The following is a 15,067-nucleotide window of genomic DNA, read 5'->3' as shown; positions in this document are numbered from 1 at the left end:
TAAAATGGGTTCACTTTGAATTTGTTAGAGACTAACTGACTAATTTATTTTTGTAAGGGTCTAAAGTGGGGACCGTATTTTTTGTTAGGACCCAAAATGGTATTTACTCTATTATTATTTAAACTTTCAAGTTACACATTTAGATTTCTACTAAAAAAAAAAGGTTACGCATGTAGAAAAAGTAATAATCAGAATTCAATATATTACAGGGTAATTATTGAATAACATAACATGGTAAGAGCCACTCATCTATCTAAAAACTAACTAACAAGCATTCAAAATCATTCAAACAATTTTTTTTAGATGATTCTAATTTCTGCTACTTGGTCAGCAGTAATCTGTGACGGTGACCAATGGTTGCTGAAAAAATATGCTGGGTTGTGAAGCATGGACGCGTGAGAGAGCATTATTTTTTTATTTTTTGGTAATCAAAGAGCATTATTTTTTTATTTGTGAATTTTTTGGTGCGTGTGCTTTGTAAAAAGCTACAGATGATGCATGCATCCTATTGTGGAAAATTGCCACTTGGACAGAAACATGCGTGGACATATGAACAAAAGATAATCACTAAAAAACGCATAAATGGGAGGGGGAAAAAGTTGATGGTCAGCACTTGACGCTAAAATAAAATAAGGGACAGGACTACTCATACGAGATCTGAGGAGGATAAAAAAACAAATGTAGGATCATTATATTTTTATACAAAAAAGTTTTCATGTATTTATTGTATTTAAAGGTAAATACAATTACTTAAAATAGTGAGTTTTTATATGTGTAAAATGATATTTATACTATATTACTATAAACTGAACATGAAAATTACCGCTATCTTTTTCTCCTTTTTTGAACCGTGATGCTTATTAGTTTTTATTTAAATAATTAAATAAATTATAGGTTATGTGATTAAATCAGCAAAAAATGAAAATCTTAAATAAATTATTTTATACTTAATTAATATAAAAATAAAAATTATTTATTTTCATTTGATCAGTTAATAACGAAACTGAATATAACAATGAGGAGTGAGGACCGTCTTTTGTGATGAGGCCGTGATGGTGAAGGATGGATAACTTGCAAAGTTACCTTCGTGAGTATATTTGGTTTCGATGGGGTTTGTTTCTTCAAGCAATGCCTTTCCTCTCACAGAAGAAATGACTAAAAGAATAATGTTGAATATTAGGTTCAATAAAAAAAAAAAGCAAAAGGATTTAAAGCTTAGCGCATATATATACGAGTCTAATTATTTTTTAATATATATATGTATGTATTACTTTCACAATTTCGATTCGAATAATATAATAATAATAATAATTATTATTATTACTTTATAAGACACAGTTTCATCTTTTAAAAGGTTTACGATTGGGTACCAGTGAAATAAAAAATTAAAAAAAATATTAATACTTTTATTTATTTATAAAAAGGTTAAGCAAATCATCAGCAGGCAACTTACCATCCATTCTTTTTTCGTTATTCCATGGGATTATTTTTTTGTTTTATGGGGGTCCAAGAAAGGTTGCGTTGTTGACTAGAATATATTATGGCTCTCTTTTTTAATATATTTCTTATATGACTACAAAGTAAATAGGGTTTTTGACCCTTTTGCCCCTAATTAAATAATTAATAACTAATTTGCCCCTCCCCCAGAACTATCCACCATCCTGCCCCCATTTAGTCGATTATGTTGCACTTTTAATCGACTAAATGGGCTAAACTCAGAAATTATGAAACGCGAATTTTAGTCGACTAAAAACTCATCTTAATCGACTAAATTGTTTGCACTTTTAGTCGACTAAACACATTATTTAGTCGACTAAAGATCGTGAAAAACCCTATATCCAGACCTCTCTTGGGCTCATTTTCAAAATATTCGAAATCAAAACTTCTCTCTTGGTCTCTTTCTCTTGTTTGTCAGCTGGGAACCTTCCAATCACCCTTCCATTTCATCCCACCACCTCTAAGACATAGTAATTGTGAAATCATTGTCATTTTCCTTTATTTCTCAATTGTTTCCCCCAAATCCGAACCCTAACCCCTAAAATCTGATTCCTACCCCCAAAATTCGTGTGAAAGATAAGCTCAAGTCCAAACATGTATGTTACCATGATTTACTATGATGGAAAGCATTATAAAGGCCCCAACGGTGTTCAATTTGAAGGAAAAACGAAAATGTTGAAAATCAAACGGGGCACTACGTACAATGAGTTGAAGGGGAGGATTAACCAAAAATTGGGGCTACACGGGAGCCATGGCGTTCAACGGATGATCGCCAGGGTAGAGTCTACAGTTGGTAAGATGCTATATTCTACGTTGGTAATGATATATGTGACGATGAAGATGTGGATTGTGTCATAGATGCAATTGTGGACCGAAAATTTCAAAACTTTATTGAGATATATGTTAAAATAGACTGTGGTCAATCTTCATCTGCACCTGTGCATGGAAGAAGTCAAAGTCAAGAAGACAGAGTGGTCGGTTTATCTGCACCTGCACCTGTCTTAAGTCAGATACCACTGAGGGAAATAGACGAGGATGAGGATGGGCATGACGAGGATATGGACAGTGAAGACGATGGTGAACCCGAGAGTGTTATTCCGCTGGGTGACACCTCAGATACGGACGTAGAGGGGAATTTTGACGCTGATACTAGTTCAGGAAACTTGAGTTCCCAGGTTATGCCACCGCTCCGTGTTGACCCTGTTAGCAGTGGTAAGATTGTAATATAAAGTTTTAATTTTGCATATATATATATTTGTGTTTTCTTTCGTACTGACGGATAAGTTTAAATTTGGACGTAGGGTCTGAGATTGAGCCATTTTGGAACGACAGCCCACACTATTCGTTCATTAATTGGGCTCACCCTAATGATGAGACGGAGATATTGTATGGCGACGATGACATCCACGGTGGCTGGCATTTAGGAGATCCATTATATTTGTACCAGGAGTTTCGAACTAAATCTGAAATGCAACATGCTGTCAAATTATATTGTATGAAGTCTCATCGTACTGCTGTGGTGGCAAAAAGTGATGACCATAGATTTGTGATGAAGTGTCGACACCATAATGATGGTTGTCCCTGGTACGTGCGGGCTATGTTGCCCAAGAATGGAAATAGTTGGGTTGTTAGTAAGTGGGGTAAAAAACACACCTGCCTAAACCAAGGCCTTACTCGGGACCATAGACAGCTGGATTCTGATGTAATCTGTGCAGCCATTATAAGTATGTATTACATTCATTTTTGTTTATGGTTTAATTTTTCGGTATATTTATTGATTGTGTTGACACCCCATTACGTAATTTATTGATGTAATCTGTGCAGCCATTATAACTGGTTTTGACATCCCATTCTGTTTTGCACGATTTTTTTTTGGCACGGAACCGATCGAATATCAATGTACACACATATAATGACTTGGGGAACACACTTTCAGGTACAAAATAGTATTGTACAGGTTATAAACCACAAATGTGCATGTACTGCAAAAATGCAATAATTAAGGGTATCCGAAACTTGTGTTCTTATTTTAACTCTGTTAAGGTCACCTGTTCTGAATTTCATTGGACAGTTTAGACCCGTTGGACTGTGATTAGACACAAATTGAAAACATGAAGGTAAAAGATATTTGTCATTTAATAGGTAAACAAGAAAACAACAATAATTACGTAAACGGTTCACAACATGATGGGAACATCAAATAGTTCATTTCATAACCATAATATTACATAAGCTACAAATGTAAAATAGGAAGACCGAAGTCAATTACATTACAACATACACTAGAAACGTAAAATAGAAACATAAACCCTAAATCTAATCCTCATCCTCCTCGGATGCCGTCTCCTCGTCATCCTCATCTGACACATCAGCCCCCTGCCCTGCAACATCCTCAATCTGCTGTCCTCGTCCAAGCTCTAGACGAGCAAGCCTATCTTCAACACCCTTGAACCGTCCCTGTATATGTCTAAATCTTTCATTTCCCTTCTGCACGTGACTCTTCCTCCATTTTTTGTGTTTCAGCGCCATTTTTCCTATTTTCTTCAGCGTGGCGTTTATGCCCTTCATGACATCACGTAATGAAAACCCACCCTCAGGCTCAGCTATCTCCTGCTGGTCACCCTCATCATCATCTTCATCATCATCCTCCACCTCGGGGTCAACCATGTCTACAACTGGAGCAACATCAGGAACCTCAACATCAGCCGCACCTGTGAACTGCCACACTCCTGTTTGGGGGTTCTTTGTCATCTTGCACTGCTCCAGTAGACGTTTTCCAAACTTATGATTATACCCTGTGGTCTTCTTCAAGGTCACATTACCCATGGGAACATCAAAATGCTCCAATATCCTCTGAACAAGACAAGCAAATGGAAGTGCACCCTTGTGTTTGGCCTTATACATCATCCAACACACGTAGTGCCTCCAGTTCACCGAAGTACCATGTCGGATAGCCCACATGATGGGAATGTCATGCTCCAACACCCTGGAATGATTGAACGCTCGCGGAAACAAAATGTGGGTGATGACATAGTGTAGTATGCGGGACTCCACAGTAAGCAACCCCACCGTATAGGCAATGTGTTGCCCACGGACTCTCCTCTGCTCCTGCACGGCATCACCGCGTGTATATCCTGGAAGTATGGTCCCGCTGTCTGCGTCATATTCCACAGTCTGCGCAGAATCAAAGTCATACCCCAGTAACTCCAACCATACCGGAGCCGTCATGATGATGTCCACCCCGCAGACCCTAGACCTCAGCTCACCGTGATGGTAGCTGAGATTATAGTAGAAGGCCCGTACATGCAGCTCAGAATATGAACACGACAGTTCAGCCAAGGTCCTAAGATGTGATTCCTCCAACCACCTCACAATGTTAAAACCTTCTTGTTCAAAAAAGGCTGTATCAAGTGATTTGGCCCCACAAATCGGTCGGTTAACAAAGTCACGGACAAAAGATTCATGAACCACCGGGTCATTCTCGAACAAGTATCCGAATGGGAGGTCCACAGCAGCGGGGTCTTCCTCTTGTGGCCTTGACGAAGACGGATGGTCTTGTCGTAGCTTTTGTCGTCTCTCATTTCCAGTGCTAGACGATCTTCTACGGCCAGCCATGGGAACAACTGTACCTACAATGCAAGTGGAAACAAAAATCAATGAACAATAACAATATCAAAAAATTTAAAATTCAATATAAAAAACAAAACCTAATCCTAAAATAAAACAGAAATCAAAAACCCAATCCCTAACCCTAAAACAGAAACAGAAACCCTAACCCTAACCCTAACCCTAACCCTACACCCTAAAACAAAACACAAAAACCCATTCCTAACCCTAAACACTACAACCCAACCAAAACAGCAACGTAAACCCTAACCCTAACCCTAACCCTACGCCTAAGGCACCACATCAACCCTAACCCTCACCCTCACAACACACTTAGCACCCTACCCCTAACCTAAATCCACAAAACCGCAAACATAAATCAAATGCATGAAGAAAACCAAAATAAAAACTAAACTTAAAACCAAATGCAAGTCAGAATACGTTACCTAAATGTCGATTTCGCAAGTGTGAACCAAGGAAGCTTCAATCGCACCTTCAAGGGTTGAGATTCGGACTTGGTTGGAGAGAGGGGACAGAATACAGCCTTTTAGTCGATTAGGGTTTGAAAATAACCCCCTTTGCGAAATGGGGGGGGGGTTTTTTTAAAAAACCTGATCTGCGACATTTAGTCGACTAAATAATGTGCTTAGTCGACTAAAAGTGCAAACAATTTAGTCGATTAAGATGAGTTTTAAGTCGACTGAAATTCGCGTTTCATAATTTCTGAGTTTAGCCCATTTAGTCGATTAAAAGTGCAACATAATCGACTAAATGGGAGCATGATGGTGGATAGTTCTGGGGGAGGGGCAAATTGGTTATTAATTATTTAATTAGAGACAAAAGGGTCAAAAACCCAAGTAAATAGCTAGACCAGACAGTTGCATCCAAATTGGCAACGCGTGGAGCCTAGTTTGAAATCTGAACTTTTAGTCATTGTGATCCCCTTTTCAACATTTTGATCCTCTTTAATTTTATATGTTTGCTTCTGAATAAAATATTATTATCAATGATATATGATATGTAATTATATAGCTTGGACTTCCCAACTAAATAAATGAATTAAACACAGTTTAGCGTGTCGAATAGTATCTCCTAGAGAGAGACAGGGACTTAAAATATCTTCAACAACACATGAGAAAAGTACACATCACTCGGCTTGCAGGGTTACTATAAGGTTTTTATTAATGAAAATATTAAATTTCATATTTATCATAGTGACTAATAGACGTATCAATTTTTGGTACGATTTATGTGATTTAAGTTTGATATAAATGAGATCGAATATCATAGAATAGTTCACTCACCAAACCTATTAACACACAAGTCAAATCTGAGTTAAACTTCACATCTCAAAATTAGCTAGCAGCTGATATGTCCAATAAAGTCTATTTCCCCTGTGCTTCCCTAATTTACCTCAAAATTATCACCCATGCTATTTGATATACATTTTTTTTTCCCATTACTTCATGTTAAGAAAAGACGAATTGAATGAAACAAAAATAACTTAACATGAAGTAATGAAAAATATTATACAGATTTTATGTTGTCTGGGTTATTTATATTTCTAAAATTAGGAAAAGAAACACTTGAAGATAATTAAAAAAAAAGTAGAAGGTTATACAAAGGAAAAAGATAAAAGAAATTAATTAAACTACAATAAACAAGATAAAACCATAAACTGAGTAATGAAAAAAACCAAATAAAATATATAAGGAATGAATAATTTGAAAAATGGAAAAATATTTTCTCATGTTATATAAGAGTTATAATTTTCTTCTATCAGTGACCCTTTGATTTTTATGCAGCATTTTTTTTTTATTTTTTAATAGATTTGAACTGCACACAAAATGTATTTATAATATGATAAAATTGAAACCCTTGAAAAAAACTATAAATATATGAATCCTTTGTAATTTGAAGTTAAAATAATTGTTGCAGAAATTTTTTGATTGAATTACTATAATAATTACTATGTTTGATAAATTCATTAAATTGAATTTTAATTCATTTTAAACAGTTGTTATAATTTAATTGATATGTTTGATGAATTATATAGTTACAAGATAATTATATTATTATCTTTTTGATGAGTGAATTTAATTTCATTGTAATATGTTATTGAGAATATAATATTTATTTGTGTGAATTTTAGTTACATTTAATGAATTTTTAATTGTCTATAAAAAAATGAATTTTTAATTGATATAAAATTTATTTTAATTAAATTATTTAATATTTTAATTATTTCGTTTCTTTTAATCCGTCAAATAAAATAATTGCAATTATTATCATATTAATTGAATTGAGACAAATTCCTTTTAACTGATTCGTTTAATTAATTGGTTGTTTTCTTCATTCACCTATAATGAAAAATAATTACAATTAATATTAAACTAATAGATTTAATCAAATCAATTTTTAAAGGTGAAATATTGAAAAAACATGAGAGAAATAATTCACTACACATAAAGCTCTTTTTTTCTTTTTTCTTTTTTTAAAAAACGATTACAGCAGTAACATAATACGAGACCTATATGCATAGACATATGTAGATATATAGAGTAAGATTTTTTAGTTTTTTATTTTATTTTTTAACAAAGGTCATATATTTGAAGAGAAATGGTATATTTACATATTTTTTATTTAGAAACTTTTATAAATTACATTATATCTGATCAGTCATATTTTAATTAAGAGTGTATGGCCGATTATATTTAGTGTAATTTAAAAAAAAATTATAAACAGATCATTTTCTATATTTAAATATGAAAAATAACTTCTTTAGTCAAATATAGAGGATTAATACTAAATAATCATATATATATATATATATATATATATATATATTAATATTAATATTAATATTATATTAGCTGGTGATAAAAATATATTATAAACTACTTTTAAAGCTACCTTAAATTAGTAAAATCTTGTTCATCAAATTTTGTTAATTCAATTAACTTGTTTGAAACATCAATGGTCTAAAGTGTGCGTTTGTATTAGTCTATTTTGACGGTTAAATAGTTTTAAATTAAAATTTCTCTAAGGGAGTTTTTTTCCCTCAAAAAATGTAATATATATATATATATTTTTAAAATGAAACATAATTAAAAGGAACATGATAATTCGCATGGATAAGCAGTTTGGTCATTTATTGCATCATGATTACAGTACGAAAAATATTGATATGCAGTACGTATTACGTAAAATGATTTTTTTTTTTTTTTTTTTTGCAGTAATTAGGCACGGTCGTTGAAAAAAATGGGCCATCAGTTTGAATAACAGTAACGGGTAATATTTGGGTTAGGGGAAGCTAAGGTTTACGCGGAATCTAAGCGCTGCCCGAAGTCATTCTCAGTAACTGCTAATCACTGACACGGTCAGCTACCATCTCTACCCTCTCTCTCTCTCTCTAGAAACCTTTGCCATTGTTTCACACAACACACAACACACACAACTACAACTTGTAATGTAAAATCTTATTTATTCAGAACATTCAGCAATCGAGTCCACCAGGTGGCGCAGCCAGGCCAAAAGGGGAAGGTGAACCACTTCACCTCTCCGTCAACCACCACCTGAGACTCTGCATAATGGGTCAAGGCCTTAGTTGCAGAAGCAGCCATGACCATGGCCTCTTCACCGCCGTGCAACACGGTGACCTACAAATTGTCACAACTCTGTTAGAGACAGACCCAACTCTGTTACACCACACCACTCTCTACGATCGCCACTCTCCTCTTCATATTGCTGCAGCTAATGGCCAGATCGAGGTCCCTTCTTCTTCTTCTTCTTCTTTTCAGTTCTCACTTTCTTCTCTGCGTTCAATTCACGCAGATTTGGATATTCATTCGTGGGTCTCTCAGATTTTTTGCTGGGTTTTTTTCTTTGCAGATTCTATCAAGGCTATTAGATGGATCTGTTAACCCAGATATTTTAAATCGACAAAAGCAGGTAATTAACTTGTGGCTATATTATATTCCCTAATTCAAAAAAATGGTACCTTCGCTTACCTTTCATTGCGTTGTGAATTCTTCAGACTCCGCTTATGTTGGCTGCAATGCACGGAAAGATCGCTTGTGTTGAGAAGCTTCTTGAAGCTGGAGCTAATGTAATTAAATGTTTCATTTCAGTCTCATACCTGAGTTACCATTCTTTTTTTAAATTTCGAAAACTGAAATGTGAAATTCTCAGGTTTTGATGTTTGATACGCTTTATGGAAGAACCTGCTTACACTATGCTGCCTATTACGGTCATTCTTCTTGTCTGAAGGCAATTCTTTCTGCTGCTCAATCTAGTCCTGTGGCTGCTTCTTGGTTGGTCCTTTTCTGTTTCGGTATCAATTGATGCTGTTATGTTTTTTTTTTTGTTGTTGTTGTTGTTTTTACTCTTTTTTATTTTTTTCAATTCATTTCAGGGGATTTGTTCGGTTTGTGAATATTAGAGATGGAAAGGGTACAACGCCATTGCACTTGGCAGCACGTCAAAGACGGCCTGAATGTGTGCATATTCTATTAGATAATGGAGCTCTTGTTTCTGCTGCAACTGGTGGATATGGGTAATGATCTTTCAAATTAAAAGCTCTTTGGTGAGTGGCTTGAATCTGATGTGTTCCTTTGTGTTTTGTTGTTTAATCAATTGCTATTTGCAGTTGTCCTGGGAGCACTCCTCTTCATCTAGCAGCTAGAGGAGGATCTCTTGATTGCATTCGTGAACTATTGGCATGGGGTGCGGATCGTCTTCAACGTGATGCATCAGGGTATTGTTTAGTTTCTTTAACTCTAATTCTTAACTTATCTAAACACACTTCATCTTAATTTATGTGGCTTGTTTGGTTATGGTTTAGTTATCTTACTGTGTTGTTGTAATATCAAATTTCAAGTCTTTTAGGAAAATCCTTGATCTGATGATTCCATCACTTGTTTTGATGGGCCCTCCTCTTGTACTCATATTTGGCATTTTTCTTCCTGTTGCAACTTCTTAACTTTAGGGAGCAACTTAACTCATTTAAAGATTTGGTCATTCATTAGTAACATAGATTCATTGAATTTAACCAGGCATCTTTCCTCATCATTGATTCTCAGAATAAATGGAATTGTCTTCATGTTGTTTGGTGTGTTTGTGCAGGCGAATACCATATATGGTTGCTCTGAAACACAAACATAGAGCATGTGCGTCGTTGCTAAATCCTACATCTGCAGAGCCTCTTGTCTGGCCATCTCCATTGAAGTTCATCAGTGAACTTAATCCGGAAGCCAAGGCTTTATTAGAACAGGCCTTGATGGACGCAAACAGAGAAAGGGAGAAAAACATATTGAAGGGTAGTGCATACTCTCTTCCATCTCCATCACATTCTGATGGGGTGGATGACGATATCTCTGAGGTAATTTGACACCCTGTGTGTATATATACCAACTTATTGTGTTTTGCAAGTGGATTGAATCAAGAGTATGGAAATATAGTTCCTGATAAATCAGAAAATTCATAATAGGAAGTCAAAAAAGTTGAACCATTATATTTGTATTCTAATTGTAGGGCCAATAAAACTTATACACCTCATGATGGGGTCTAATGTTATGCAGGTTAGTGAATCGGAATTATGCTGCATCTGCTTTGAGCAGGTATGCACAATTGAAGTTCAAAACTGTGGCCACCAAATGTGTGCACAATGCACACTAGCCCTCTGTTGCCACAACAAGCCCAACCCTGCCACTGCTTGTCTTACTGCACCAGTTTGTCCATTTTGTCGAAGCACCATAGCTAGATTGGTGGTTGTGAAGATAGAAAGCCATGATGAATTAGCTGATCAAGATAGTGTTGATGTCAATTGTTCCAAGCTAAGCAAGTCAAGGAAACTCAGAAACTTAAACGACGGTGGTAGCAGCAGCTTCAAGGGATTATCCAATGTGAGTTCATTCGGAAAGTTGGGTGGACGCAGCTCTGGAAGGGTTGCTGCTGAGTGGGTTGATAAACAGTGATTGTGGTAATCAATGATGAAAGTTAAAAATTGGAAGGAATATTATGTAATTTTGGGAAATAAGCAAAGTGAGTTGAAGTGAAGTGAAGTGAAGTGAAGTTCCGGGTAGGTACAAAGTGTTGTTGTAGTGTTATTATTATTATTACTTGAGAATGAAGGAGCATCACCTGCGTCGATGATTTTGGGCGTTGTCAATAATACTATTATACGTAAGCTAGTAAAGTGAGAATAATTTCTCTCGAAAGTATAAGTCATTATTATATCAAAATGTAATTGCTTATTTGCATCTTGGTTTATTTATTTGTATCCATATGATATGAGCAATAAATTACAAAAGAAAAAGACATGGCCTGCTGTTGCTTGTCATGTGATCATGTCTCCGTTGGAAGAATAACTTGTGCACTTCGGAGGATCCTTGACTTAATATATAACACAACAAGGACAAGATCAAGTGATGTGTCACACTTCTAACTTGGCTCCTATCGAAGTCACATGATCTAACGCAATTTTGACACGTAGAATTTGCAACGTATAGTAGATTATTGATCCAATGTCTGAATGTCTGAATACTCTTCAATTCTTGTGCTTGTCTAATAATTTCGGATGGCCACCACCACGTACCAACCAGGTTTTGTTGGTAACTTCTTAGCAACAAAAAAAGGAAAGAGACACGCAGCTATAAAGCAAACAAAAGAAATTTATACCATGCGAGGCATTAATTGGCCAGTCACTTCTTCATACGCTGTGGTACAGATGCAACGCGTTTGACCTGTTCTTTGAGGGCTACGTTCCAACTCCCAATCATAGTTATCTCTAAGTCGAAATAATCGAACGGTTATATTATTTGGTAAAAAAAGTTATATAATCAACCATGAAGTCGAAAATGTCATAAAAAAAGTCGAAGTAATGAATTTTATTTTGTTAATAATTACATTTGAAGTGAACTTCATTTAATGATGTCACACTATATCATTAAATAAAATATAATTTTTTGATATTAACGATATATCAAAATTAAATCCATAATACATGTAAAACATGAAATAGTGATTGGTAAGTGTGTTTAGGTGAACGTTTGCAAACTTGATTTTAGGTAATTTTGATTAAAAACGAGTAAAATGAAATAGTTTGTGTTTAGATACCTAAGTGCAAAAAGTGATGTTGACAGAATGAATATAGATTGAATAATAATAATAATCAAAATCACATTTGAATGAATAATTACTCAAAGGGCATAAATTTCATATTAATTTATAAAGAATTATTAAATATGTGAAAGATTGAGTTGTTGTGAAAAAGCGGACATTGGCTTCGAACCAAGAATTTGTCAAACATTTATTCATTGTACCTGCAACTCGTGGGATGTGACTAACAGCATTTAAGTTACGTAAATTTACAAAATTACAAGCAATTACTGAATTACTTATATGCGAGCACAAATAATTACAATAATAATCGCTCCGTGTAAAGTGTCTGTCCTGTCGGTGTCCATTATGTTCTTTTAAGCAGGGTTATATAGCCGGTTAGATCCGAAATTCGGCGAACTAATCATCTGACAAATTCGAGTTAAGTATCTGGTGGTATATATCGGCTCGATCAAAATTGGTGATCTGATTGGGTAATAAAAATTAATGGGTCATACATTTTTATAAAATAAAAAATAAAATAAAATTGTCTTGTATTGTCTAAAATAAGTGTGGAACTCAAAAACTTTTTTAATTTTGTTTGTTATTAATATACTGATCTCAAATTCAATTTCTACGACTGAAGCAATTTGTGAAACAATAAATTAAGAGAATGTGACATATTAATTCTTTACAAATCCATTTTTATAAGAAGAGTTGTTGGTAAATGCCTTATAATTATTAAATATGTTTAGTTGATGATATTTGGTAGAAGAATTATATATGATTACCTGATACTTGAATTTTTTTTCTTTATTTATTTCTTTTAAATATATTGTATATTTTTTTTTATCTCCACAAAAATTATATATGCTTGCAGCCAAGTATAACAATATTTTACATATATTTGAATATTTTATGCATTTTTATGGATAAAATATAGGTTTTTATGTACTAACCCTAGTCATGCAGTTCAACGGTAACTCACGGCCTGTAATTATGTACCAAGGCTGGATCAATGACCGAATCGGTTCTAATAATATTGGTTTAAGTGTCCCGTAAATTTTCACAAATGTTAAAAAAAAAACTCTTATTTTAAAATAAACTAAGTACATTTTTCTATATAGTTGTTTTAATTAAACAAATTATATATATACTCTTGTATGGTAAAAACTATTTTTGAAAGGAACAAGAAAATAAGTGAGCTTAGTTTTGGTAAAAGTAGCATACATGCGTCACTTATGTGTTCACAAAAAAATGATATTACTCACTATAGATTATTACAATTTTAAATTTATTGGTATGGGGGACTTTGAAAATATAAATTAAATAGGACAATTTGTTATACAAGACTTCAAGATATTAGAGTTGATCTTTACTAGATATTAGCAACGGTTTCTGCCGACAAATTACATTCAGAAATATCTACAATAATGGGTCATATTCATAATCACATGGGGCCTATGCTATATCAAAATGGAAATAATTCAGAATCTCGTAACCTTGACATTTGGATCCAATCAAAGTGGTTGCAGATTCACATGAATCCGAATAAGAAGTGAAGAGCGTGTCACGTACGGTAAGCAATGCTAAGATTTAATTTAATTTTTTTTAACATGTCAAAGATTAAATACAACATATTTATTATTTTATTAAATTAATTTAACTTTTTAAAGAAGAAAAAATTAAATATTTTATAAATTTAATATAGCAAATGCTTATTCTCTTAAGAATTTAATTTTGATATATATATATTAGATAAAATTACATTTTTATCAATTATGTGTGGCTATATCGTTACAAACTTTTTATATAAGGTAAAATTATTTCTGCAGCCGTTTTACGTACAGTAACGACATGTATATGGTTATGATTTCTCATATTTAATACTTTCATCTTTTATATGGTTATGATTCTCCGCATTTAATGCTTTCATGTATATATATGACAAATATTTAATTGTTGCACGTACAACAGCCGTAGAAATGTAAACTCATTTATACTTTATATAAATAACATATCATTTTCTAACACGTGTCAAAAAGTACATGTCAAAAAATTAAAAGTAAAAAATGGTGCTATTAGATTAATCACATTTAGAAAATTTTCAAAAAGTCTCTTGGGCCATCGGAATGGGAAGATGTTATTCTCTAAACATTAATTTGATGAACTTAAATGACTAATAGCAGACATACCCTCTTTTACTTTGTATTTTTTATTTTGGTTGGGGCCAATGGCTGTCAAGTATCAGTAAGCACTAGACATAATTTATTTTAAAATAAGAACATATGGAAAGAAAATTTCAGCGGCTGCACCTAACTTTATAATGCACACATAGGACTTTTTTTTCTTTTTTAATGTGCATGGAAAGGCACATAGGCATTATTGAAGCAGATAAATTCTTGTATTCACATGATGCATAGGAAACTTAAAGGATTCATAATAGTATTTTCACAACTTAATTTTAAAATTACTTTCATAAAAATATTATGAATTATTAGCTTTATTGTTGAGATCACACATACACAAACTCAGACACGTTACACCTTAAAAAGGAAATAACTACTTTGTGGCTCCAAGGAGTACTAGAAATGAGATTTTAAATTCTTGTATTCACATGATGCATAGGAAACTTAAAGGATTCATAATAGTATTTTCACAACTTAATTTTAAAATTACTTTCATAAAAATATTATGAATTATTAGCTTTATTGTTGAGATCACACGTACATAAACTCAGACACGTTACACCTTAAAAAATGAAATAACTACTTTGTGGCTCCAAGGAGTACTAGAAATGAGATTTGATTGTCAATTCTTGTACCTGCATAGGACTGTACTAGTTGAACTACTTGCCACCTTATTT

The 15,067-nt window shown here is 33.6% G+C and overlaps 1 protein-coding gene across 1 annotated transcript; it reads left to right on the top strand.

Moving 5' to 3' along the window:
* The first annotated feature begins 8,501 nt into the window (after nucleotides 1–8,501).
* On the top strand, nucleotides 8,502–11,440 carry LOC133302815 (putative E3 ubiquitin-protein ligase XBAT31). Its single transcript, XM_061502638.1, has 8 exons — nucleotides 8,502–8,873; nucleotides 8,995–9,054; nucleotides 9,140–9,211; nucleotides 9,295–9,416; nucleotides 9,518–9,658; nucleotides 9,752–9,859; nucleotides 10,228–10,483; nucleotides 10,683–11,440. Exons 1-8 carry the CDS (start codon nucleotides 8,694–8,696, stop codon nucleotides 11,076–11,078), a joined length of 1,335 nt encoding a protein of 444 aa, XP_061358622.1. The 5' UTR covers nucleotides 8,502–8,693; the 3' UTR covers nucleotides 11,079–11,440.
* Nucleotides 11,441–15,067: the final 3,627 nt, after the last annotated feature.

This window comes from Gastrolobium bilobum, unplaced genomic scaffold (genome assembly GCF_033153095.1).
Source record: "Gastrolobium bilobum isolate Gb01-03AN ecotype WA unplaced genomic scaffold, APGP_CSIRO_Gbil_v1 utg30383, whole genome shotgun sequence".
Taxonomy (NCBI): domain Eukaryota; kingdom Viridiplantae; phylum Streptophyta; class Magnoliopsida; order Fabales; family Fabaceae; genus Gastrolobium; species Gastrolobium bilobum.
The sequence above is the reverse complement of the archived record's forward strand: the minus strand, read 5'-3'. Positions and strand labels throughout refer to the sequence as shown.

Coding starts and splice junctions, on each gene's coding strand:
- LOC133302815 (XM_061502638.1), top strand. CDS start 8,694: ATGGGTCAAGGCCTTAGTTGCAGAAGCAGCCATGACCATGGCCTCTTC. Junction 9,212..9,294: donor TTCTTGAAGCTGGAGCTAAT/GTAATTAAATGT, acceptor TGAAATTCTCAG/GTTTTGATGTTTGATACGCT. Junction 10,484..10,682: donor TGGATGACGATATCTCTGAG/GTAATTTGACAC, acceptor AATGTTATGCAG/GTTAGTGAATCGGAATTATG.